The sequence below is a fragment of the Salvia splendens genome, chromosome 6, assembly GCF_004379255.2.
Source record: "Salvia splendens isolate huo1 chromosome 6, SspV2, whole genome shotgun sequence".
NCBI classification, from domain to species: domain Eukaryota; kingdom Viridiplantae; phylum Streptophyta; class Magnoliopsida; order Lamiales; family Lamiaceae; genus Salvia; species Salvia splendens.
The window spans coordinates 25,644,086-25,671,247 of NC_056037.1; the positions used below are offsets into that span (position 1 = coordinate 25,644,086).

A 27,162-nucleotide genomic window follows, 5' to 3' on the forward strand; every position below is an offset into this window, starting at 1 on the left:
CTGAGCTTAATTTCTGGTGAATTTCCAGAACAGAGAAGAGGAGAAGAGAGAAGAATAATTGCGGTTCTTTTTCAAATGAATTCAATGTGCCGACATAATCTAATTTTAGCTATGCAATGACTATTATACCCCCGCCTTGTTATTGTGGCGTAAATTTGTGATTGAGGGAACTAATTTCTCCTTAAATTTGAAAATTAAATGTATTAATAATAGCCATTGATTTTCTTGATCTTGTGGCTGCGATTTATTTTCTAGTTATGTAGTTAATGGGCACTTGCCTTAGATTACTACTCTATATATATATATATATATATATATATATATATATATATAGGGTCCTGTTAGGTTGAGATTTTTTAGCTTAATTGAGAATTGAGATGCATTTTCAGCCACTCATTTTGAAATATCAACTGCAAGTAGATTATGTCAACTAAGGGGTATTATCGTCATTTCATTTCAATAGCCAAAATATCAAATGTCAACAACTCGTATTAAAATGTCAACAACTAAAAAAAATGTAATTTTTTTTTATTTTTTTAAAATTTTTTTTAAAATTTTTTAAAATTTTTTAAATTTTTTTAATTATTTTTTTAATTATTTTTAATTTTCGCGCGATGTCAACTACGATGTGTAGCCTGCACATCAAATGTCAATAGCCTGCACATCAAATGTCAATAGCCTGCACATCAAATGTCAACAGCTTATAGTTGACATTATATATGTGTAGTTGACATGAATTGTATATGTAGTTGACATTATATATGTGTAGTTGACATGAATTGTATATGTAGTTGACATGAATTGTATATGTAGTTGACAAAAAAAAATAAAAAAAAAATGAAAAAAATGAAAAAATAAAAAATCGAAAAAAAAAATTAATTTTTTTTAAAAAAATAAAAAAATATTTATTAAATAAAATGTATGATGAAATTACAAATCTGCCCTTTCATAATTAATTAATGTAAAAATATTTTCCATGTGGCAAATTCTGGACCACTCATTTAATAAAAATGAGTGGCTTATAATGCATCTCAATTCTCAATTAGGCTAAAAAATCTCAATTGATCAGAACCCTATATATATATATATAGGTCCATGATCAATTGAGATTTTTTAGGCTAATTGAGAAATGAGATGCAACATCAGCCACTCATTTTTATTAAATGAGTGGTCCAGATTTTGCCACAAAAAAATATTTTTAGATTAATTTATTATGAAAGGGTATAATGGTAAATTTAGTTGAAAACAAATGAAAACTAACTTCTCCCATCCCATTCTTCTTCCCTTACGCCTCCACCTTCTGCTCATCTCCTCTTCCACTCTTTTCCGACCCTTCTCGCTGATGCTCCGCCTCAAATCACGGCAGCGCTCCTCCTCACCCCGTCACCAGCTCCTTCCTCGCCGGAGACGCCGCCGGAGGTGGAATCCCTAGCTCGTCGTCCGACGCCTCGAGCAGATAGCCTAGATCCGGCCGCGATTCGCCGGAATCCGACACCAATTCGACGATTCCTTCCTCAACCTCTCCGGATTCGCCGCAATCCGACGCCGATTCGACGATTCTTTCCTCAGCCGCTCCGGATCCGTGACTGGAAGTGGGAGATGTAGTGTTTTCCTCCTCGAAACTCTTCATGAACGAGTCGAGGCCGTGGATGGAAGTGCAGAGATCGGAATCCTCGTCGATTCCGTCCAACAGATCCTCCCTCAGCCGCTCCACCTCCGGCGAGTCAATCTCCTCCGACTCCGTTTCTGTTTCTGTTATGGAATTATCAATTAAGCTATTGCATAGTTGTATATTATGATGCTTAGAGAAGATTAAGTCAAATAGTTGTTATTTTTTAATTACAATAATGGTTTTTGAGTTGTTGACAATATATACAAGCTTTTGACAAGCTGTTGACATTTGATATACAAGCTGATACATTTTACTATAAGTTGTTAACATTTGATATATAAGCCGGTGACACTATGACAACTATGGTGCATATCGTGTCAACGACACATACATGTCATGTCAACTACGGTACATATCGTGTCAACTACACATACAAGCCATGTCAACTGTGTTACAAGCCACGTCAGTTACACGTACAACCATGTCAACTGCACATAGAAACCATGTAAACAACAATTATAAGTCATGTCAACTAGACATACAAGCCATGTCAACAATCCGACACATTAAAACACGAAATGACACTTATACCCCCGTGTTGACATAATGTGATAGCTGTTGACATTTAGTTAATCTTGTGGATTAGTGGCTGATATTGCATCTCATTTCTCAATTTAGCTAAATAATCTCAACCTAACAGGACCCTATATATATATATATATATATATATATATATATATATATATATATATATATATATAGGGTTGTGATCAATTGAGATTTTTTAGCCTAATTGAGAATTGAGATCCATTATTAGCCACTCATTTTTATTAAATGAGTGGTCCAGAATTTACCACATGGAAAATATTTTTACATTAATTAATTGTGAAAGGGCAGAATGGTAATTTCATCATACATTTGATTTAATAAATATTTTTTATTTTTTAAAAAAAATTAAATTTTTTTTTCAATTTTTTTTTTTTTGTCAACTACATATACAATTCATGTCATCTACACACATATAATGTCAACTACATATACAATTCATGTCAACTGCACATATATAATGTCAACTACATATACGATTCATATCACCTATACACATATAATGTCAACTATAAGCTATTGACATTTGATGTGCAGGCTATTGACATTTGATGTGCAGGGCTATTGACATTTGATGTGCAGGCTAAACATCGTAGTTGACATCGCGTGAAAATTAAAAAAATTTAAAAAAATTTAAAAAAATTTTAAAAAATTTTTAAAAAAAATAAAAAAATAAATTTTTTTTAGTTGTTGACATTTTAATACGAGTTGTTGACATTTGATATTCTGGCTATTGAAATGAAATGACGATAATACCCTTAGTTGATATAATCTACTTGTAGTTGACATTTCAAAATGAGTGGCTGAAAATGCATCTCAATTCTCAATTAAGCTAAAAAATCTCAACCTAACAAGACCCTATATATATATATATATATATATGGGTCATGTTCTAATACTTATAACACCATAATCTAAAACTAAAACTAAATCTATATCCTTGGATTTGAAATGAGTGGATGAGATTAAAGCTCACAAATTTTAATAAATAGTAACAAAATATCAACAAAAGGTCGTTATTATATTATCATATGATAATTTTCGTGGGTGTTTTTTTATATCAACATAGTGCATTACAAATATCAACAATATGACATGAGAATATCAACACAAGTACAAGAAAAATATCAACACAGTTTTATTGATATTTTGATATTTTACCTATGTTATATTAAGATTTTGCATACACTATATTGAGTTTTTGTTGCATTAGTTGATAAAATCAGCTTATCAACATGTACGAAAATTGAAATATAATTTATCAAATTTCATCACCCGAACATCGTCGGAACATATGCAATTGAGATCTCGTTGAAATATTTATAAAATTATCTTTAATTTGATATTTTTTTGTGAAAAAATAATTTAAATCGAGAGAGTTACGTAAATTTAATGTTTTGAGATGATTTGATGAGAGATAATTGACACTAATACCCTTTAAGTTTATTTAATAATTATTTTAATGCAAAATATAAACCACTTGGCATTATTTCAACCACTATATCTCCTAATATAATGGCTAAGATTTGGTCTTAAATTGTGATTGCTAATTAGTTAGCAATTGATCAATCCCCTATATAGGTAGGGGTGCATTACCCTCCTTATCACCCCTAGTATAAAACATAGGACTAATATAATCCATTGGATTTATTAATCTAATGGCTATGATTAAAAGCATCGCCGTACATTATTATACGATTTTCGTACATTAAAGGGAAATTTGGGTATATTACGGTTACATCATTTATATGGATTAACTTAATGTATACATTAATGTGATTTTAATGTATACATTAATGTATACATTAAAATCACATTAATGTAACATTAATGTGTTTTAATGTATATGTCCCTTCTACGTAACGTAGATTATAATTTATTAAATGAGTGGCAAAAGTTATATCCATTCCACAAGGGTTTAGCAATCCATGAGGCTAGGGTGTAGTACCGACTCAGTAACACAACGTTCACTAGGGTAATCTTGTGGATACTTGATGCACTTTTTATTAGCACTATAAATACCTGCAAGTATACAGAGTAGGAATAGTATAGCTAAAGGTTAGTACCAGATATCGATCACGGGGAAAGCAAACACAAATTGTCAATCTTCTACTAAAACTCCATTACTATTTGGAAAACTGGAAAATTGGAAGATTTTTTTAAACAATTAACTTTGAAAACAAAGAAACAACTAATTGCAAATAAATCACAGAGATAAATAATAGAGATAAGGGGAATTCCAGGGATGTGCTTTCACAATTATGTTTATACAAATTCCAACTACAACACCCTAGCACAGTTCTTAGTTTGATAGAACGAGTCACCTAGCTTATGCTCATGCGATGCAAACGTTGATTACGGACATTAGGGTTGTCAATCCTAAATATGTAACTCCTAGAAGCTCCTAAGACCCTTGAAAAGTCCTCACTCTCAATTAACAGCGCCGTATTAAAGGAAGCTAATTGTAGTGTCTATTAAGTGGATCTAACCCGCCAACCTCCTCACACGATTATCTAGCAAGTTGGTCGAGCCGAAATGAGAGTTGCGTATGCGTGGATTGGATCAAGTTATAAGGAAGATAACCGACCAGGTGGATCAGTTAGCAAATGTCGTTGCCACTTGATCAAGGCGTTCTCTCTCGTTTACCTAAATATATTTATAACTCCCAAACTTGCACTACTTTAACAGTAAAGCGGCAAGTACGGGGTCGATCCCACAGAGAAACTGGTGCGTTGAGTGTGTGAATAGTGAACAGGGGTCGACTGCTACCACACTTTAAGTTGGGAGTTTTTAAACTACTGGATTACGTTAGGCGGAATATAAACTAACAACTTGATCAAGGGACTCATCATGCAAACAACAGATAACAGACCAAGTAAACGGCAGACTGGAATAACGACTTAACTACCTAATCATGCTACGAGACTACAAACCATTCTGTCATTCAACATAATGAAGATTCAAAAACTTTATCTGGGATTTCAAAACGAAACTAAGCTGGAACAGTAAACAAGATCCAGAAACAAAATAACTTTGATTTTTATAAAAGATTTCAAACTTGGAACTGGAGAGTACGGAATACAAGCAAGAGTCTTTAACTACGAAACAAAATGAAATTTAACTAAGCTAACAAGTCCAGAAAACAAGAAAGTAGGAAAGCGAATAAAGCCTAGAAGCTCTCGGTCGGAACTTGAGACAACGCCGAACAGATATTGATTTCTCTGTCGCGCTCCCTTCGGTCGCTCTCTTCTAACTAACCATTGCTATTATCTAACTAAGCTATCTTTGGAACTGGGGAAAACTTGGAACTGGAAACTAAACTGAAAAGGAAAGCTAAACTAGAAGCGGAAGGAAGAAGATCTTTTTAATGGTGCTGCATCCTCTATTTATAAGCTCCCCGCAGCAATCTCCAGCTAGGATAACAACTTTGGCACGAATTCTCGTCCTTGCTGGGATTGGGAGCCTCATCGATTGATACGTGCCCTTCTTCTAGAATGCAGCGGTTCTTCAATAACGGAATGGGGATTCGGCTTCGTCCTTGCATCTTACGCATCAACACGTGCCCCCTTCTAGAATCCAGTACTTCATGATCGCCATCCAATGCATCAGTCCCACGTGTCTTTCTTCTGGAATGCAGTGGTCCCCCGTCTAAAGTAAAAGAAAACGAAAATAAAGAAACAAGATTCAAAACAAAAAAAATATTCACATAGATGCATAAAACCGAATAAACTTCCAACAATCATACCCGAAGTCGAGGTCAATGCATTTGCCAGCAGCTTATGTTTCTTCTCTTTCGCGTTCACTTGATCAAGGTGTCAGTTTGTCAAGAAAGCGTAATTTAAACCAACTGTTGGATTCACTCAGTCACTCATTTCTCACCAGAAATGTTAGGACTGTTCACTCAGTAATTGCTAAACATTTAATACCTTGAATCGGACTGCACAAGATAGTTCCTTATGGTCTTGCTTTGGTTGTAATGGGGCGTATAGAAGTAACGTGTTGGGGTAGGGTCCTAGAGGTTCTAAGTTAAAAATTCAAAAATATAAACTGGAAAAAGAAAGAAAGAAAAACATGAGTCAATGGACCAAGATCTGAACCACTCTTCTGGATCAAGCTGGGTTATTATTTTACCACTTGATGTTTCACTAGGTCAAGTTGCGACCCTTAGCCCTTTAACTTTTGTCCTAATTCTCGACTTACTGGGTCAGGTTACAAACTTTTTCCTGCCCTCTCTTTTTCAACTTTTCTCAACTTTTTTTTTCAATATATATATATATATATATATATATATATATATATATATATATATATATATATTTTCAAACTGATCAACTTAACCGATCAACTTGACTGACTAAACTTGCTCAACCTGGCTACCCTTTTATTTCGGCTTTTCTATTGCCATCCCTTTTTTCTTTTGAAACAAAATATCAAAATTTGGTTTTAAGGCTTCAAAAGACGGGTGAAAGTGTATATGGCTCAACGTGGCTTTCTAGGGGGTGCCTTGTTTGATGAGGCGGGTTTGTGAAACGAAGGAAGAAATGACTCAATTGGTTAAGTCCTAATGCCTTTAGTCCTTACTACTTGTGCAATTTTCGTCTAAATATCAAAAAGTAGCCCCTCATATTTTTTCTTTGTAAAAATAGTAGAAAGTGTTCTACTTTGGCTTATAACTCACATTTAGAGAAGCTTCACAGGAGGATTTAAAAATTGAGCATTTCCATCATACTTACGCCATTCAAACTGATCAAGTTAGGCAATCAAGTTTCCACATGTGAACATACTGTTTCCTTTTTCTTACTCTTTCCCAAGCATTCATATCTTTCATTTATCCAATCCATGCATACTGCCCTAATTATTTCTATCTGATTGTTTTGCATTTTTTATAATATGGCATATATGATTCAATTAGGCTAACCCTCCCCCCTCCCACTGCATATTAGCTTGCCCTCGAGTGACTTGATGCAGTGGAAAAAGGTTAGGCAACGATACAGGTAGAACAAACCAAGGAAAACTTCTCACACTTAGACCAGACATTGGGATAAGTGGGAGATAGTGCCAGTAATCAGAGCATGCCGAAAACAGAGAAATAACACGAACAAAAAGACATAGGCAGTTAAGAAAAACAGTGAAGATCCATAAACTTCTCACACTTAGTCCAGGCACTGGACTAAGTGTGAAAACGGATAAAAATATATACAGAACAAAATCCAAAATAAAAAACATAAATTGTTTAAGTTTGAAACGAGCTGAGTAAGGGGGGGTATACTACTTCCGGGGTGGCTGAGCAGGTGGAGCAGAGGATGGCCTGGTGGGAGTGGAGGTACACCGTCTTTGAGGAGATCGTGTAGAGGGAGGTGGTGGGCGCCTTGCGCTGGGTTGTTGCGCCAAGGGGCTAGCTGGATCGCATATCGCTTCCAGCATCCTCTCTCCATCGCCGTCCCAACCCTTTTCATCAGGACCAGTTGGGCGTGGGAGTTCTCCACCAGCTGCGCCATCATTTACTCCATGCGGAGCTTCCATCCATCGCCGCCTTGAGCAGCCTCCTTTTGCTCCGTTCTCTGAGTGGCTCGTTGTGCGTTCAGCCGACCGCTGCCCCTCCTTCTGCTGGCCCTTTTGTTGCTCCCTCTGGCAGGTAGCGTAGAAGCGAAGCTTCCCACCACGCGCCTTCTCAAGTACCTGTATTCTAACAAAGAAATCCAGGTCAAATAGTTCAGGTTTGGGGCATCGGCGGGGGCGCCCTACACTCTCTTGGATCCAGGATCCAGTTTCTCCTCAAGTATTCTCCTAGGAGATGGCAGATGTTTAAGTGGCGGGCAGGTCGGGTAGCAATCTGATTGATGGAGTAGGCCAGCCAAAAGCCCAGATGGACTTTCCTCTGCTCTCTCATGCTCCACATGAAGTAGAGCTCCGCCAGGGTGATGATAGCCATGGTATTGGCTTGACCCAGCAGGTTGTAGCCTAGGTAGACCTGGGCGAGGTGAAGCGCTGGGTCGGCGATGTGATTTCCCCTGGACTTAGAGGCTTTGAAGGTTAGCGCTCTCTCGTGGCTCAGGGCCTTCCAGACGGTTTGTTGATCGAGTCGGGCTTCCTGTGCGGGAGGCCGATATCACGCCTGAACCACTCCCCGTTGGCCACTTGGGCATCTGTATAGAGTCCCATCCTGATGTAGAACTCATTTAAACTTATCTTTTGGCCACGGCCAAACACCCGGAAGGTGATGCTCCTGGCCTCCAGGTTTGTGCGCCGGTAAACCGGAAGGAAGTGAAACATTCCTTGGCTAGGACCTCCAGAACCGGGGACTCATCCACCTCCAGGAGCCATTCGAATCCAATGCCGGTGATGTACTCGGCGAAACTATCCTCGACTTGTATTTTCTTTAGGGAGGGTTGGTGGAGCTTCTTTCCTGCCTTCAGCCTCTTCTGCGTAGTCACCCGCTGGTTGACCTTCTCCTGCCACATAGGATGTCGAACTTTAGCATCTGTTGGAGGAGGCCATTGGTCAAAACCACAGTTTGTTTGGAGTAGTCGGCGGCAGGGGGTGTTACAGGCTTTCCTTGTTGCCTCCTGGACGTCCGGGTCCAGCGGAGCGCATGCCCCTCGGTGTCACTGCCTTCGTCTTCTTCTTGCACCAGTGGGGTGGCAGGCTGGTCGGTGTCTGGGATCACTATGCCCTGGTTGGCAAGGCGGCTTTTCTTAGGAGGAGGGTGAGCAATCTCCTACCCCTTCTTCTTCCTCTCTCCCTGTGTATGGTTGTCATCGGCAGCCTCGTCTTCGTCCACCAGGCGCCGCACGACGTGGGGCCTCTGTTCTGGCTCCTCCTCCCACCTTGGTCTATTGGCCCTCAGGGCCTCCGCTTCCTCCAAAAGCCGGTCCATACTCATACGGCTAGTCCGGCGACGCAACGGTTGCTCCTCCCTCTCCAGTACTGGTTCATCCTCCACATTCGGAATGAAGTTCCATTCCGCCTCCCTTTGTTGTAGTAGAACATCGCTGGGAGGAGGCGGAAAGTCCTCCATATCATCATCATCGATTTCCACCACCTCTATCTGTGGTGGCCCTTGGACAGGGGGAGTTAGAACCACCGTCACTCACTGATGACCCCTTCTTCGTCGGAGTCATCCCCGTTGTACTGTACTAGCGGGAAGATGGGGGTAGGTTTAGGAGCGAGAGGGGGAGATTGTGTTTTGGGAGGGGATTTTGTTTTGGGGGGAGAAGGTGGGGGATTTTAGGATGTGGGAGTTGGAGCTGGATTGTCAGACCAGGAAATTCCTAACTTTAAGGGTGTCGTAAGCCGCCGCGGAATCTGTCCCGGTGGGTATGCTGCGGAGGAGACGCTCTAGTCGCCTCTGGAGAATGGGGTCCACTGTACGGGGTGGAACGCCATCGCTGCGTTGTGGCGGCGGGATCGCCGTGGCTGGCGTGGAAGGTCCACTGCCACTGTTGCTGGCGCCGGGAGCCTCCTCACTGGATGACATGGTGATCTCGGCGATCTTCATTTTTTCTGATATCTGGGAGTTTTCTCTTTCTTTCTTTCCGTGGAAGTGGTGGTGCTTTGGCTAGGGTTCTGAAACTTGAGAGAAATGGAAGAGAGCAAACAAGTGTACTGTAGGCGGTTGGGAGAAAAAGTGAGGTACAGTGCAGAACACTCCCTTTTATAGCCAATGCAGACTGTTGGTATCCGTGCGACTCTTCAAGTACCGACATGCTTTTTCAGAGGGACAACTGGCTTGGCTTCCTTGATACGCTTCTTCCTCTAGTATGACTTTCCAACACAACAGTTTGCCTTCTCAGACGTTTCGTCTTCCGCGCTTTTTCAATTAAGCGCGTCCTTTCATCACCCTGCCTTGATCAATCAAACCACTTCAACCACATAAATTAAATTCAAATTCCAACTGATCAAGCGGACAAGTGATACCAGATGAATACTCAAATATTAACCACTTGATCAGTTTCTTCCTTGTTCCAATTCTTAATTTCCTAAGTTCTTAAAACTAATAATACAAAAAATATTTACACTAACTACCAAGGACTTGACTGAGTGCCCTTATGACGCCACTTGATCAGTTTGTATGTTTAGAATTTAGTTGCTTGATCAAACAGACTACCTAAGAGTACTCAGTCACTCCTTATACCTGCTTTCACTGGAGAGAGTTAGGCATGAGCAGTGGAATGTAGTCCACCACGCAAACCTCGCTTCCATCTCTGTAAGGCTTCACTCTATGCCCATTTACCAAAAAGGAAGGCGAATCAAGGTCGCTCCCTTGGAGTTCGATTGCTCCATTTGCTCATATGGCGATGATGGTATAGGGGCCTATCCACCTTGACCTTAACTTCCCAGGCATCAAACCGAGTCTCGATTGGAAGAGCAGCACCCTTTGGCCCACCTTGAGCTCCTTCTTTCGAAGGTTCTTTTCATGCCACATTTTTGTCCTCTCTTTATACCACATGGCAGAGTCGTAAGCATCAAGGCGGAGCTCCTCAAGCTCTTGCAGCTACAACTTCCTTCCTTCAGCACAAGTCTCAGCACTCATATTCATTTCTTTGATCACACAGAAGGCTTGATGCTCGATTCCCACAGGCAAATGGCACATTTTCCCGAATACCAGACGGTAAGAGGACATTCTGATCGGCTTCTTGAAGGCGGTCCTGTATGCCCAGAGCGCGTCCTCCAGTCGACGGCTCCAATCTTTCCTTGTGGGGTTCACCGTCTTCTCCAAAATCGCCTTGATCTCCCTGTTAGACACCTCAGCTTGGCCATTTGATTGGGGGTGGTAAGGTGTGGACAATCAGTGGTGGACGCCGTATCTTCGCATCAAAGCTTCAATGGCCCAGTTGACGAAGTGAGTCCCTTGATCAAAGATGATGGCTCTTGGTACTCCGTAACGGGTGAAGATATTTGACTTTAAAAACCGTGTCACCTCCTTGGACTCACACGTCCTTGTCGCTTTCGCCTCTATCCATTTGGACACGTAGTCCACTGCCACCATAATATACAGATTTCCTTCAGAAGATGGGAAGGGTCCTATGAAATCCATTCCCCATACATCGAATATCTCGCAAACTATCACGGGGCTTGTGGCATCTCATCTCTCGCCGAAATCCCTCCAGTAAGTTGGCATCGGGGGCATCTCTTGCAGAACTCGTAGGCGTCTTTATGGATTGAGGGCCAGTAAAACCCACTGTCAAGTACCTTCCTTGCTGTCTTCTTTGGACCGAAATGACCACCACAAGCTAGTGTGTGGCAGTGGACCAATATGTCCTCTTGTTCCGACTCTGCTATGCAGCGTCGGATGACTTGATTAGCCCCCATCTTCCACAAATACAGATCATCCCAATAGAAGTATCGGGACTTTCTTTTGAGTTTCTGTTTCTGTGCTCTCGTGGCTTCATCATTTCCGGACAGCTCGCCCCTCACCAGATAGTTGGCCATGTCTGCAAACTATGGCTCCTTCTGCTTGTGGGTTTGTTTTCCTTGGTCAGCTTGATCAAATCTCTCAGCTCGGTTGATCCACTAAAGGCTGTATTTTAACTTGATCAGGTACAAGTGCTCTTCAGGGAATGCGTCAGGAATGGCTTCCCCATTGTCTTCTTGCATGATCCGGCTCAGGTGATCAGCCACTCTATTCTCACTGCCCTTCTTGTCGATTGCCTCCCAGTCAAACTCTTGCAGTAGGAGCACCCACCTAATCTAGCGTGGCTTCGACTCTTTCTTCGCCAGAAGCTATTTGATCGTCGCGTGGTCGGTGTAGACAATAACTTTCTAGCCCAGCAGGTAGGGCCTGTACTTCTCCAAGGCATAGACTACTGACAGCATCTCCTTCTCGGTGGTATCGTAATTCTTCTGCGCTTGATTGATAGTCTTTGAAGCGTAGAAGATAACTGTCACTACCGCACATCCTAAGGATAGAAAGCCGGTTGATCGCGACTAGGGGAGGATGAAAGAAGCGGGAAAGAAAGGGGAAATTGTGGCACAACTGAAGCTTGAACCGAAATAACTCACATAATATATATCAGAGTGCACGATATAAAGAGTGCAAACTCAACTTTTGCACTGCAGCGGAAGAGTCAAGAGCAGATAACGTCGTGTATGGAGACACGTCGCATCCGAGTACTATTCTATCGAAGGATCTTCATCGTCTATGCTCAACACTGCCCGCCGTCATCACTGCTCAACCTCGTTCACTTAAAACTCCTTAACTTGGATTTTCCTGACTCCACCCTTAACTCGCGGAGATAGCCTTGCTTGGTGATTCATTTCGGTTACGGGGCTGCTCCTATCTCGCTGCCTCTCCTTCCTCCCTTGCTACTCCATTGTTCCTTGAACCTTTGGGAGTCAAAAAGTGTGAGGAAGAGGGTGGTGATGGGTGGTATTTATAGCCGAGTCCTTGGCTAGTGAGGGTTGATCCTTGGGAGCTGGATTCTCCAAATCCAGTTAGGGGTTGTCTCCCCTTTCATATTTTCTTAATAGGCTTCCATGCCTAAATTGGTGAAATTCTTGGAAGCTGATCTCATTTTGTATTTTGGGAGAATGTGGTTCCTCTCGTTTGGGTTTGAAGATAAGCTCATCTTTCTTGCTCTACTTGTCACTATTTCCACTTTGGTGAAACTTTGGAAAGGTGGCAAAAATGGCTGATTTCATTCCCTATAATGCAGCCCCTGATTGCCCTATTTCGCCTACCTCATCCCTTTCTAAATTAGCCTTGTGTCTTCTTTTTCTTTAATGTATGTGCTCACTTACTAACCTCACTTTTGTGTATTCTTTGTAGATACATGGCTGCCAACTTTGGAGCCTTATGGGGTGCCAAAACTGAAGGGGGAAGAGAGAAGAGGAATGGGATTTTGTGTGCAGCTAAGAGGTGTAAGGTGGCTTTGAGAATGTGTTGTCCATATCACATATGTAATCATGCACTATTTGTACTTCCATCACTCTTATATATATATATTTTTTTTTCCTTGAAGTGTTCATCTAATAAGCATATCATTTACCTTTCTTCTTGAATAAATTTGCTTGCACTTTAATTCCAAGTGTCTCTTCGTCAAAATTTTTTTTTACTCCAAAATCCGTGCATGAAAACTTGGGGTGTTACAATATCATAGCTCTTCCCATCGATTTAAGACCCAAAACCGCCCCTACTGCATAATCGCTTGCATCGCACATCACCTCGAAGGGGTGACTCCAGTCGGGGGCGCGTATGATCGGAGAGCTGATCAGTCTGTCCTTCAGTAGTTGGAAAGCGGCCTTGCAGGCATTAGAAAACTCGAATTCCATATCATTCTGGAGTAGCCTTGTCAAGGGCTGGTCTATCTTCGCAAAATCCTTGATAAATCGCCTGTAAAAGCCCGCATGACCCATGAATGCTCGGATCTCCTTTTGATTTATCGGGTATTTGGAGCTTCGCTATAACTGCCACCTTGGCTTGATCCACTTCTATCCCTCTGCTTGACACCACGTGGCCCAGGACTATTCCTTCAGTGACTATGAAATGGCATTTTTCAAAATTAAAAACCAAGTCGTTCTGCCGGCACATTTCTTGCACTCTGTTTAGGCTATGTAGCCCTTGATCAAATGTGTCCCCATAGACGGTAAAGGCGTCCATGAAGATCTCTATACAGTCCTCCAACAAATCAGAGAAGATGCTCATCATGCATCTTTGGAAAGTGCCTGGGGCGTTGCAGAGGCCAAACGGCATCCTTCTGTAGGCGTAGGTGCCGAAAGGGCAGGTGAACATGGTCTTTTCTTGGTCCTCTGGATTCACCGCGATATGGAAGTAGCCACTGTACCCATTGAGAAAACTGAAGTATTGCTTCCCAGCCAATTTCTCAAGCATCTGACCAATGAATGGCAACGGGAAGTGATCTTTCTTTGTGGCTGCGTTCAGCTTCCTGTAATCAATACACATACTCCACCCAGTGACTGGTCGTGTAGGAATCAACTCATTCTTCTCGTTCTTTACAGGTTGGATTCCGCCTTTCTTCGGCACCATATGTACTGGACTGACCCAATTACTATCCGGGATGGAGTAGATGATTCCTATGGAGACCAGCTTGACTATCTCCTTGAGTACCTCTTCCCTCATGTTGGGGTTGAGTTTGCGCTGCTTGTCACGATGGGGCTTAGCTCCTTCTTCCAGTCTGATATGGTGCATGCATAAATCTAGGCTCTTGCCCACCAGATCTGTCAGCTTCCATCTGATGGCCTTCTGATTCCGCCTCAGCCCTTCCAGCAATTTATCTTCCTGCCCCTGGGTCAACTGACTGTTGATGATAACTGGCATTGTTTCGTCCTCCCCCAGATAGGCGTACTTGAAATGTGCTGGAAGTGGCTTTAACTCCTTCACGGGTTTCGACACTTCAGTAGGCAGAGGATTCTCTTCCATTTCTCTTCTCAATGGCTTACCTTGATCAGGCAGCTTCTCGAGGCTAGACACTAGAGCGATTCCGCTTGACCCAGCTGGTCGCGGTAGCTCGCAAAAATCCATCACCGTTTCGCAATGGCTTGATCATCCATTTCACCGACATTCATGGCTTCATACCATTCGAAGACTTCTTTCTCAACCTCCTCTCTTGCGGCGGAGTCTGTGAACTGCCTTTATAAGAACTCCTCTTCCAGATACTCCTGCACCAGCGGCTCGGTCACATCCACTGAGTACACATTTTCACTGTCTGCCGGCCTCTTCATTGCTTTGTCGATGTTGAACGTAAACTGTTCTCCGTTGAAATCCAAATTAATCTTCCCATTACGGACGTCGATTATAGTGCTGGCCGTAGACAAGAACGATCTTCCCAACAGGACTCCACTTGACTCCTTCGCCGCAGGCTCTGTCATCTTGATGACGAAGAATTCGGCTGGGTATAGAAAGTCATTCACCTTCACTATTACATCTTCTAGAATTCCCTCCGGGTGAATGCAAGATCTGTCGGCCAGTTGTATCATGATGTCTGTATCGACGAGCTTAGCCTCTCCCAGCTTCTTATAAATAGCATACGGCAGAACGTTGATGGATGCCCCGAAATCGCACATTGCGTGCTCCACTTGAATATCCCCAATTGAAAGCAGGAGTGTAAACATCCATGGGTCGGTCTTCTTTGAGGGGAGGTCGCTCCGCTGGATTACTGCAGAGACATTCTCTTCTGTGATCATTCTCCCGTATTCATTGACCTTCCCCGCCAGGTAGTCCTTGATGAATTTACTGATCGGGGGCATCTTTAATGTCGTCAAGAGTGGTACTTTGACTTCCACATCTTTGAACGTACTGGCCACATTGATTGTGGCATCTTTCTTCCTGGTCACCATTCCGCGGTATGGGTACGGCTTGACCTTCTCGGCTTCTTCTCCTTGACTCTCTCCTGAGGTCTCGCCGCCCACTTTCGCTTTCCCTTTATCTCTTTGTTTGGCTTGATCAGCTCCACTGGACTCTCCTTCTTCTTGGTGGCTCTGTCTAGGTATAGACACTGGGGACACCGCAGGTGGGTTGGGCTCTGTTATACCTTCCCTGACCTCAGGGAGACTTCACTTATGTTCTCCCGCCCAGGCTGCTGCACCGTGGCAGGGATTTTCCCTTCGTTTCCTCTCAGCTCTCCCAGCGACATGGTGACTTGAGATAACTGCTTTGTAAGCATGCCCAACGCTGTCCTTTGCTCCTTCTGAGCCTCCTGAATTTCTCGCATCGCATCATTAGGTTGGTGCGGAACCATCATTTCTCCTGGACCTTCGTTTGGGTGCCAGTTATATCTTTGATTTGATTGCACCCCACCGTGGTTTGGCTGAGCGTAGTCGGACGGCCCGTAGTGGTCTAGTTGATACTAAGGCTGATGGTATTGTTGGATCCCTGGGTTCTGTTGATTTCCCCTCTGATGTGGCCGAACATAGCTCACCACTTGATTGTTCGGTAACCTCCTGGGGCTGCTTGACTGGGGGCCTTGATGTCTGCCTGACCAATTGGGCTGCCCTCCACTGGACCAGTTACCCTGGTGACCGCTTGACCAATTACCTTGTGGTCCACCTGACCAGCTCGCTTGACCACCCTGCATTCTATTCCCTCCGTTGTTTGATCTCTCTTGGTTCCGAGCGGGCCAATTAGGTTGCCCTTCAGAGGGTTGTATCTGCTGTGTCGATGGTTGAGATGGTTGGTTTTGGTTCTAATCACTCCACCTGAAATAGGGATGGTCTCTCCACGGAGCATCCCACTGCTTTCCCTGGATCCAGTTGCCACTTGCGTTCCAATGGCCAATGGCATTCACCTGAGGTTGCGGTTCCACTTCAGGAGGAAACTCGCAATAATAGTAATGGTGCTCCTCCGGTGGTGGTGGTACGTACGGCTTCTCCTTGGGTGCAGGCGGTGGAGGTGCTCTGGACTTTTCTACTGCCTCTAGTAACTTCTTCTCCATTTGCTCAAATCGAGCCTCTAGCTTCTCATCACTTCTTGCCTCCGCTGCGTGCACGGCCCCTCGCCTGTATTGGCCGCGGGAGTTTTCGTATGATTTCTTGGCTTCGATTAGCCTCTCCAGAATACTCTTCGCTTGACTGAATGGGGTTTTTGAGAAATCTCCTTGGGCTGCTAAGTTGAGGTCGTTCTTGCTATCCACTGTGAGTCCGCCATAGAAGGTTGAGTAAATCTCCTTCTCCCCCATCTTGTGGTTGGGCATGCTTGAAGTAGCCCCTGAAATCTATCTCAGTATTAGCCCAGAGGCTCATCATACTCTTGCCTTGCCTCTGTACTCTCTCTTTTCAAAGCACTCGTCTTCGACGCTGGGAAGAAGCGGTCTAAGAATATCATGCAACCTAGACAGCCAGACTCCTGTGTCGCCCTTCAAGACAAAGGGTATAGCCTTGAGCCTATAATCTTCGGATTTGGAACCAAAATTTGACAATACTGCTAGGACCCCTGATTTGATCGCGATCATCCGCATTCCTAGAGTAATAGCGATGGCATGGGTGGGCTCCTTCTCGTCGTGGGCATGTAGGGAGCCAATTCCTGAATCGTTGTCGACGAGGGCCATCTCTGCTTCTGCTTGCTCAAGTGGTGGTGGTTTAGGTGGCGCGTTCTGTTCTCCTTCTTCCTCGCTAGTCAGTTGGTCAGTGGCTGCTGCCTCTAACGCGACTCTGTATCGAGTAGTAACAACACCGGCTTCCTAAGACTCGCCAATGAGCGTTTGTATCTCTGTATATGAGAGGATGATTCCAGTTTCCTCCGCGGTGGTACCTCCTCATGAACGGAAAGAAAAAAAATTAGAAAAGAAAGAAACAAAACTATTTACACCTATGCACTAAACACATCCAAGTAAAAACACCAAGCTTCCCTGGCAACGGCGCCATTTTGGTCGAGCCGAAATGAGAGTTGCGTACGAGTGGATTGGATCAAGTTATATGGAAGATAACTGACCAGGTGGATCAGTTAGCAAATGTCGTTGCCACTTGATCAAGGCGTTCTCTCTCGTTCATCCAAATATATTTATAACTTCCAAACTTGCACTACTTTAACAGTAAAGCGGCAAGTACGGGGTCGATCCCACATAGAAACTGGTGCGTTGAATGTGTGAATAGTGAACAAGGGTCGGCTGCTGCCACGCTTTAAGTTGGGAGTTTTTAAACTACTGGATTACGCTAGGCATAATATAAACTAACTACTTGATCAAGGGACTCATCATGCAAACAACAGATAACGGACCAAGTAAACGTCAGTCTGGAATAACGACTTAACTACCTAATCATGCTACGAGACTACAAACCATTCTGTCATTCAACATAATGAAGATTCAAAAACTTGATCTGGGATTTCAAAACGAAACTAAGCTGGAACAGTAAACAAGATCCGGAAACAAAATAACTTCGATTTTTATAAAAGATTTCAAATTTGGAACTGGAGAGTGCGGAATACAAGCAAGAGTCTTTAACTACGAAACAAAATGAAATTTAACTAAGCTAACAAGTTCAGAAAACAAGAAAGTAGGAAAACGAATAAAGCCGAGAAGCTCTCGGTCGGAACTTGAGACAACGCCGAACAAATATTGATTTCTCTGTCGCGCTCCCTTCGGTCTCTCTCTTCTAACTAACCATTGCTATTATCTAACTAAGCTATCTTTGGAACTGGGGAAAACTTGGAACTGGAAACTAAACAGAAAAGGAAAGCTAAACTAGAAGCGGAAGGAAGAAGATCTTTTTAATGGTGCTGCATCCTCTATTTATAAGCTCCCCGCAGCAATCTCCAGCTAGGATAACAACTTTGGCACGAATTCTCGTCCTTGCTGGGATTGGGAGCCTCATCGATTGATACGTGCCCTTCTTCTAGAATGCAGCGGTTCTTCAATAACGGAATGAGGATTCGGCTTCGTCCTTGCGTCTTACGCATCAACACGTGCCCCCTTCTAGAATCCAGTACTTGATGATCGATATCCTGCGTATCAGCCCCACGTGTCTTTCTTCTGGAATGCAGTGGTCCCCCGTCAAACTGCTTGATCACCCCTTTGATCAACCCACCCGATTTTTGGCCTTTTTTGCCTTCTGCGCCAGCTTGATCATCTTGGCCTTATTGTCTTTGTTCAAGCGGCATTCCTGCACAATTAACACTTATTTTGCGCGATAAACTGATCAAGTAGCATACATTTTACCCCCCAAACTGATGCATGAAATAGGCCTTATCACAAGTTATATTAAATCATCACTGAATGTGTCACTCAAGCGTGAAATATTACGGAATAACTTAAGGAAGAAACAAAGTAAGAACAAATGGATGTTAAATAAAAATAGGAATTGTATAAACCAATAAAAGTTACTAACACATCCCTAGAATCCTATGAGTTTAGTTACACATGATTGAATAAGCTAAAAACATAGATTGAAGGGAAGACAATGAAAACATAAGAACTAAAGCAATTAAACCCACAGGTTGAATCTTAGATGATCTTGAATCCATCCTCAACTCCTTGCACAATGAAGTACTCTAACTTTTTGAACTCTGGAAGTATTTTGCAAAGAGAGGAACTTATTTTTGATAAAGCTTTGGGGGCTATTTATACGGAAGAAATTGCCCTTTCTCAAATAAGGAAAAAGGTTGCAAAATATGGTAAATCTTGGAGACAAAGTAGGGAAAATTCGCTCGCCGCTTTTTCCTGGCGGGCAGCTGCACCTTGGGCAGCGGTCGCCATGAGTTGATCCAAGGCTTCTGACCTTTGGCTGGCGGTCGCTGCACTTGTTTCAGCGGTCACCATCCATCATCCCGTAACTCTCTGGACTCTCGGTAGCGGTCGCCACGCATACTCCAACGGTCGTAGGGCGTGTCTTGACTTCATGCACAACTTTCCCGGAGCGTTGGACTCCAGATTTCCAACTTGCTTAGAGGCCGTTGGACTCCAGATTTCCAACTTCGCGTTTTGACTCCCTTTTTATGCTCAAATATACACATTTCTCACAAAACATGTCAAAATACCAAAATAGACAAAATATGCAAATAATGGACATGTAATGCGACTTTGACATTAAAAACGGACCAAAAGATAGTCTTAAAACCGTGCAAAATCCGAGCGTATCAATACTATACCATAGCCCTATGGATAAGTTAACCCTAGGGGCCTAGATTTAACTTCCTCCGGTTAGTGAACGTTATGTTAATATGATCGTACTACACCCTAGCCACATGAACTGCTAAACCCTTGATGAATGATGTTAACTTTCGGCTCTAAGGGAATTAATACGATGCTATATTACTGGATAAGCGATGTACGATATACCCATGATAATGAACACATTATCATGGGTATATCGTACATTATTATTCGACTCATTCTTTTGTGAATTTGTGGATGCTATATAGTACATTCATGTGTGAGACTCGTACATTAAAATACCATTTTCATACATTAACATCATGTACTAATAGTACATGATGTACAAATATAACTAGTAGCAAAGTCATGTACAATTACCATTTTTACCCATTTCGATTATTTTATTAATTTTTAAATTCCAAGTGGCTTCAATATCAATCATCAGATCACACCTAGTCAATGGATGAAATTAGTTTTCCTTTTTAACAGTTTTTTTACATATTAATCTCCATTTGGATCCATTCACCGGCATTTTGCAGGTAGAAGGGCGTACATCTGGCCAGCTGGATCAGTTTGATAGTCCAACTTGAGTAGTTCGCAACGACAATCAAGAAGCAATAGCAAAGAGTGAGAGTTCAAAAGCGCTTCAAATGGAGATTCAGACTGATCAACCTGACAGGATCTGACTTGAGTGAGAGTTCAAAAGCGCTTTCAAAACCCTAACCCACAATACTATTAACTAGTATAGGGAATTAGATGTGTTTAACATTGGTTGCGGACACAAATGGGATGGCTGCTACCATGCTTCACTACGGTGGGTAAAGTTGAGATTCTTCACTCGAGATATTAAACTAACTAAACTGAGCAACTTACTAAAGCTTAACTAAAATCTACTTGATCAACTCATATTGAAACTTTCCTGAAATGGACAGACAGTGCAAAGCGGACGACTATCAGTCTTCTGCAAAACGTACGATAAAGTAAAACTTTTCCAACAACTTCATCTTCTTCACAGAATCAATCATAAAAAAAATAGAGTAAAAGCAGATCTGAACAATTATGAACAACGAAACATCATGATAACTTGTAACTTAGATCTACTTTTAAGAACTAAACTATACCCATGTGAACAAGAAACTAAACCATTATCATGCAGAAACAAAACATTCAACTACTAGATCTAAACATCATGAACAACTTATCCATAATTTCCTTCACAACTACACAGAAGCATAAATCGAAAGCTCAGATCCAAACAAATTGAAACGCAACAAATAATTTTAGCTAAGACCTGCATCATAGGACTGAAATCAAAAGAAGAACAGAGATATCATGCATGGTAAGCAACCATTTCAACACAGATCGAAATCAAACACTAATTTACCAAATCAAAAGCATCAAGTTGCAACAGTGATTGTAAACTGAAAATAGACAGTCGAAAACAAAGATTGTTTCATCGTCTCTTCTCGAAGCAAAATAACGGAACTTGATGATTAAAATGACAAAACCAACACCAAACACCTTCTAAACTAAACTAAAAAAGGAACCAAGCATGTATGCAGCGGAATTTAGGAGTGTGGAGTGTTGGGAGCTCCCATTTCAGCTCTGGAAGAGAGCTGAAAACTAATGATGTCACTGGCTGGAAGTTGCCTCCTTCCCTCTTCTCTATTTTCATTTATAGGAAGGCGTGAGGTCTTGATCCTTAGGGCATTTATTTCTCTGAAAAGTCTACTTTACCCTTTACCCTTGGGGATCTTTCTTGTGTGACGCATCAGTCTTCTAATTGGGTGCTCCCGCTGCATGCCATTTGATTCAACTTGATCCGTTTGCGTAGCAAATTTGACTCCTTTCTTGATCCATTCGTCCGCCTAGTTCATCAACTCGTTTTCTGAAAATGACGGACTTTCATACACACCTGGCTCAAAATTATACGTTAGTTCACAGAATTTGATGTAGTTTTATGATAGAACACATGCGTGAAATGAGCCTTATCAAGGACATTATCAAACCAGACTCACCAGGCGCGCTATTCAACATAATAGCAATCCTAACACCGCTAGATATTAATTACAACCACCCAATATATCAGGATTATTGGGTTGCAAAAAACCAACACCATTTGATAAGTCAAAGTAATGCACAATCAATAACGTATGCTTAATGCACAATCAAGACCTAGTCTTCTAGTAGATAGCATGAAGACATGTCATGCTGTTAGATCCGTTCAGAGCTATACCACACCAATGTCATCTTATTTCAGTAAGACTTAGAAATATCGGACTGCCATTGCAACCTTTCATGATATGTAGCCAAAGCTTATCTAGGTTGTGAAATTCTTGTTTTTCTTTGTTCGGAACTGACCGTGTTACCTTAAAGTGGACGACGCCCACAACTGGTCTACTAAAACAAAGACTTAGACTTTGTTTGCTTTTTATACATTTAAATGTTTGTAAAACATCTTATAAATGCACAAGCATACACAATGTAATAATATTAGTGATTCTATTCGTGCGAAATTGCTCGAATAATACTGAATCGGGTTAAAAGTGGATTGTAGAGTTTTTCGTATACATGCAAGATTCTATTCGTGTTTGAAACATGCTTTTCAGTATACCAAACCTAACATTTAGATGTTGGAGTCCTGACTTAGTTTTATTATTGTTATGCTATTTAAGCTTATTTTTGTATATATTTATACCAATGGCTATAAAATAGTTTTAATTGATTTATACCTTATTGTTTGTAAACTTCTGTCAAAAATTCTATTTCAACGAAGAAAATCCATTCCAATCTTATCCTCTAGTATTTACTGAGTCTCAAGTAGCAACAACTATGACTGGAAATATCAAGTGAGTTAAATTGGGACACTATTTAGTTCGTCCACCCACATTCTCTATAATATTTTAGTTCTATTTTTGAATACCGGTATTTGAACTAATTTTTCTAATTATATTTCTTATTTTACCCTTGTTGAATAAACTCGTGCCATATATATAAGGATTACTTATGTGGACAGTGGGAATGTCACGACCACATTTTGCTAAGGATAGCGATAATGGGTAATTCGTGACTAATAGGGGGGATTATAGAAACGGGGAAAGAAAGGGATAGAATTCAAGGAACTTGCCGAAAGGCCAATCGATTAATACCATGGAATAGAAGCCAAGTATTTGATTACAAGGTCTCGGAAATAGAATAATTCATCACATCAACTAAATCAGAGTTCGAAGGTGAGATTTGAAATTTTCACTTAACAAAAATACAGCGGAATAAGTCCTTACTAAAGACTTCGCGTATGAAGACACGAATCGTCGAGAAATCCACTTGATTATTTAATATCATCGAATCTGATCATTGCTCCTTTCTCTTGACGTTCAACCTGCACATTTATAATTACATGCAGGGCTAAGTACAGGAGTACTCAGTGGACACGTGCCAAAAACAAAACATACATTATATAGTTGTCATCCATCAACAGTATCACACGAGATTTTTCTTAAAAGGCCCGAGCATACTAAATTCTTTGGTGATCTTAAAAGTCCGACTGCAGTCTAAGTTCTTTAAATTCATACCATGTCTGAAAAGTCGTGTACCGAGGAGGTGGCCACCTCCAACGGACACCATGGCCAGCCAACCTCTCTAGGATGGCTCACGGCTCTTGTGCTGTCACGACCGCACTTCCTAAGGATAGAAAGTACAGTGGGTCGCGACTAATGAGGGAATAAATAAGCGGGGAAGAAAGGGGAAAACAATCAAGGGGAACGATATGTAGATCAAAAGATGAACTTTATTACCCAATTATAGTCTGAAATAACGAAGCAACAAAGTTCGTAGGAAAAATAGTCCAACAAAATAAATATAACATCAGAGTCCTAAAACTTGACGTAGCGGAAGTATTTGAGAGTTAGCTACTACTATGTATGAAGACACAATAGCAACCGTAACGTTTATTGAATATGGTCTCGGTCCAATGCTCAACATTCTCCGTCTCCCGTCCACGCTCAACCTGCACATAGGGAAAACATATGCAGGGGCTGAGTACTTGATGCACTCAGTGAACTAATGCCCAAAAATACATTTTATGAATAAAGTTATGTCAAGCCCTCGTTGAGTGAAACTCGGTTTTACTTTAAAATGCCGAGAAATACTAAAATCATTTCCATCGTAAAACATGGCTGTACAGCCTATCATCATCATCGTCCCCCATCATGTACCATATCTGAACTATCATGTGAAATGAGAATGTGGCCACAAACTCAATCACTGGACCGGCCGACCACAAAGGACAGCTCACGATCCCCATCAGTGCACTAGTCTGAGTAGGGACTCACTCCCTAGTCAGACCCGAATTCGTTAACCATCAAAGTCTAGTAGGACATTATCCTATTAGACTGATAAGTCGTATTCTAGGCCTTGGTTACTGGTCAGTATAATGTGCATAATTGGAATATATCTGCAAAACAGTTGCTAAAGTGTGCAGGGAAGTGTTCCAGCCAGTATGGGAATGTTAGGAGAATTCAGGTGAAAAGGGCGTCAGGATGTTGCTATCCTGACCAGTATGCATGCTAAAAAGGCTCGAGATGGAGAAGAAGGATAGCTGGGAAGATTAGCCGCAAGCAAGGGGGCAAAAGAGTCACTTCATGTTTGAAGTCTACCTTAAAAATCAAGGGCAGGCCTCCCTATAAAAGGAAGCCACTTGGAGAGAGAATCATCATCAATTAGTTCATGAACTCCTACGCTTAGTTAGCAATCTCTCTTCGGTAGATCAATCCTTCAGCATTATCCTTCATATTCTCATTCCTCGCCGACAGCCATGGTCACCTGAAGCTCATCAGTTCGCCGGAGTTCAGCATTATCTCGTTCCAGCCAGCGTGTTTCGTAGAGTTAGCAGTTTCATCGCCTGGAGTGGCAAACAATCTTTAATTGCTTTCTTAGTTAATCTTTACGTGTTTCCTTACGTTGGACCTGTTGCACTTTCAATTTCCGTTTGCTTTTGAAGAATTTCGTTTAGATCCAAACACCTTTTATGCAATGAAGTTGTCTTTGAGCATCGTTTTCTGTTGAATCTGTTTCATTCTGCCTAGGTAGCTTAAATCCAGTAGTTACGGTAATTTCCAGTGTTGAATCGCATGTTTTCATTTCTGTAGTTAATCTGCCTGAGTTTGCAAGTCTAGATAGCTGTTAGATTTTAGATCTGAAATGGTTAAATGTGAAAGCTTAGTTTACGTAGTTTCTGCCACCTTGCATGTCACCCAGTAAGCATGATTTCAGTTTCGCTAGATTAATCTTTTGATTTGGAGTTTTTAATTTTGGATCTGAGCTGTGAAGTTTGTTAATATGTGTTTCTCGTTCATGAAATCTGAGATTGTTGATCTGAGTTTATTCATGTTGAAGAAGAAAACATCCACATCCAAGTTTGAGACCACTTTTACTTTTTAGTTACTTTTTGCTTTTGTCCTTTACTTTTTCTACCTTTTCAGCTGGTACCCTACAGATCTGTCAGTCTAGTCACCTAACTACCTCTTTTCCTCTGATATTCCGTTTAGCGTTTTATAGTAATCCCGTACCTTACACATATTTTGAGAGACATAATGTCCCCTACTCTCACGTACACAGTTGCTTATCAAACGTCTCTCACACCTCCTAATCAGTAGAGTAACATCTTAACTTCCAGCCTAGATAAAGTCTCAACCCAAAGCGTGGTAACTAACCAAACCTCTCCAGAATTTCACCACAATTCCCAAAGCGCATTCATCTCTGTGGGATTCGACCCTTACGTCCACTAAACTAGTCAGTAGAAGAGGGTTGAGGAATTATTGATACCAGGTTCAGGCATAGCTGGGGTTCCATCCTGATCAGTAGGATACATCATGTGCTCGATACGACACCTGACACAAACCTGCTCTTTCAAAGACAATCAGATAGGCAATTCAAAACATAAAATACGGCATGACATAACATTTAAACCACCCTTATCTCACCAAATACATATCATTGCAAATAAAAGAGTTTAAGTAATAGAGCCCACCTCGAAAGCTTAGAATATCCTTAAATAGCTTCTCGTTCCGACTTTAGCGGGCATGCGAACCACCTTTTCGGAAAAAAATACATAAAGTACACATCAATCTCCATAACGAAGACATTTAGAATGCATGCACTCTAATTAACGTCTTTTATTTCATTTTCTTGGTTTTCGTACATTTTCGATTATTCGGTGGCCGCCTAAGGGTCGCGGGCGACGCCGGTCGGCCGTTTACGCTTATAACTCCTTCGTTGACTCCTCATAAATTTCCTCTAGAACGTAGGATTTAATTAAGCGCGTAACTCACTTTCACCAATTACTTTCCCTCGAATTAATTATTGGCCCAAAGATTTAATTAGAAAGGCCCAAGACTTATTTCCCCACCTTAGACCTCCAATTAATATTTTAAAGCCCAACAATCCAAACATCTCATTTTAATTAATAGGCCCACTTTAAAAAAACAAGTAGAGGCCCAATCTTATTTCCTTCCTCCTTCACACCTCTCTCTCTCCCTATTCTCCTCTCTCTCTTCGACAGAAACTACACCACTCTCTTCCTCCCTATCTCCCTATTCTCTCTCTCTCTGTAAATTAGGGACCTTCCCAGAATCCCGTCGTAGCCTCCAATACCGCCGTCGTCTACGATCCGTCGCTGTACCGAACGCGCCGCCTGGAGTCAGCCGCCGCCGCTGCTCGCTGCGTTACTCGCCGGAGTCGCCGGCCACTACATCGCCACTGCTGCTCGCTGACGGTTGCTGCTACTGTGGGGGGGTGTGCCGCTGTTGTCACCGGCCGCTCGCTGCTAGAGTCGCCGGGCGCTGCTGCCTGCCGCTGCTGGCACCTCCCTCCTCTGCCGGCAGCTTCCTCCTCCCCGGAAACACTCTGAACAACCCCGATTCAACCCGCAAGTTACGTTCTCAATACAAGGTTAAGTTCTTTCGTGTGTTCGATGAGGTACGGCGATGTTCGATTAGTTCTTTGTTGTTAAATTGTTTGAATTTCTTATGAGAGTGAAAGTATGAAATTAGCTACTAAAATTTCATGCTTTGGGATTGGAAAGGGATTATACCTCAAGAATTTGAACTTGGTTGTGGTTGAAACAAAATGGAAACAACAACTCCTTCTACTTCTTCTCCTCTCGGCTCCTCCATCTCTCTCAATTTGCTTGTTGCAAAGTGTGTATTGTGAGAAGTTAGGGAAGAGGTTACATGAAGAAGTAATGGGTGACCTTTGGTTTGTAGGATTAATGGTGGAAGATGGAGAGTGGAGAAGTTGAAAGATGGGGAGTCTCCATTTGAAGAACCGTCGACCATGAAGAGAAGAAAAAGAAGATATTTGGGCTTGCTCCCATATTTTGGAAAAAGTATTGGGTTCAAC

General features: G+C 41.8%; 1 protein-coding gene across 1 annotated transcript; it reads right to left on the minus strand.

Moving 5' to 3' along the window:
- Positions 1 to 14,809: 14,809 nt before the first annotated feature.
- Positions 14,810 to 15,918, minus strand: LOC121809019. Its single transcript, XM_042209572.1, has 2 exons — positions 15,709 to 15,918; positions 14,810 to 15,655 (listed from the first exon to the last, which is right to left on the minus strand). Exons 1-2 carry the CDS (start codon positions 15,916 to 15,918, stop codon positions 14,810 to 14,812), a joined length of 1,056 nt encoding a protein of 351 aa, XP_042065506.1.
- Between the last annotated feature and the right edge of the window lie 11,244 nt (positions 15,919 to 27,162).

Coding starts and splice junctions, on each gene's coding strand:
- LOC121809019 (XM_042209572.1), bottom strand. CDS start 15,918: ATGATGGTTCCGCACCAACCTAATGATGCGATGCGAGAAATTCAGGAG. Junction 15,656..15,708: donor TCTCCCTGAGGTCAGGGAAG/GTATAACAGAGC, acceptor ATACCTAGACAG/AGCCACCAAGAAGAAGGAGA.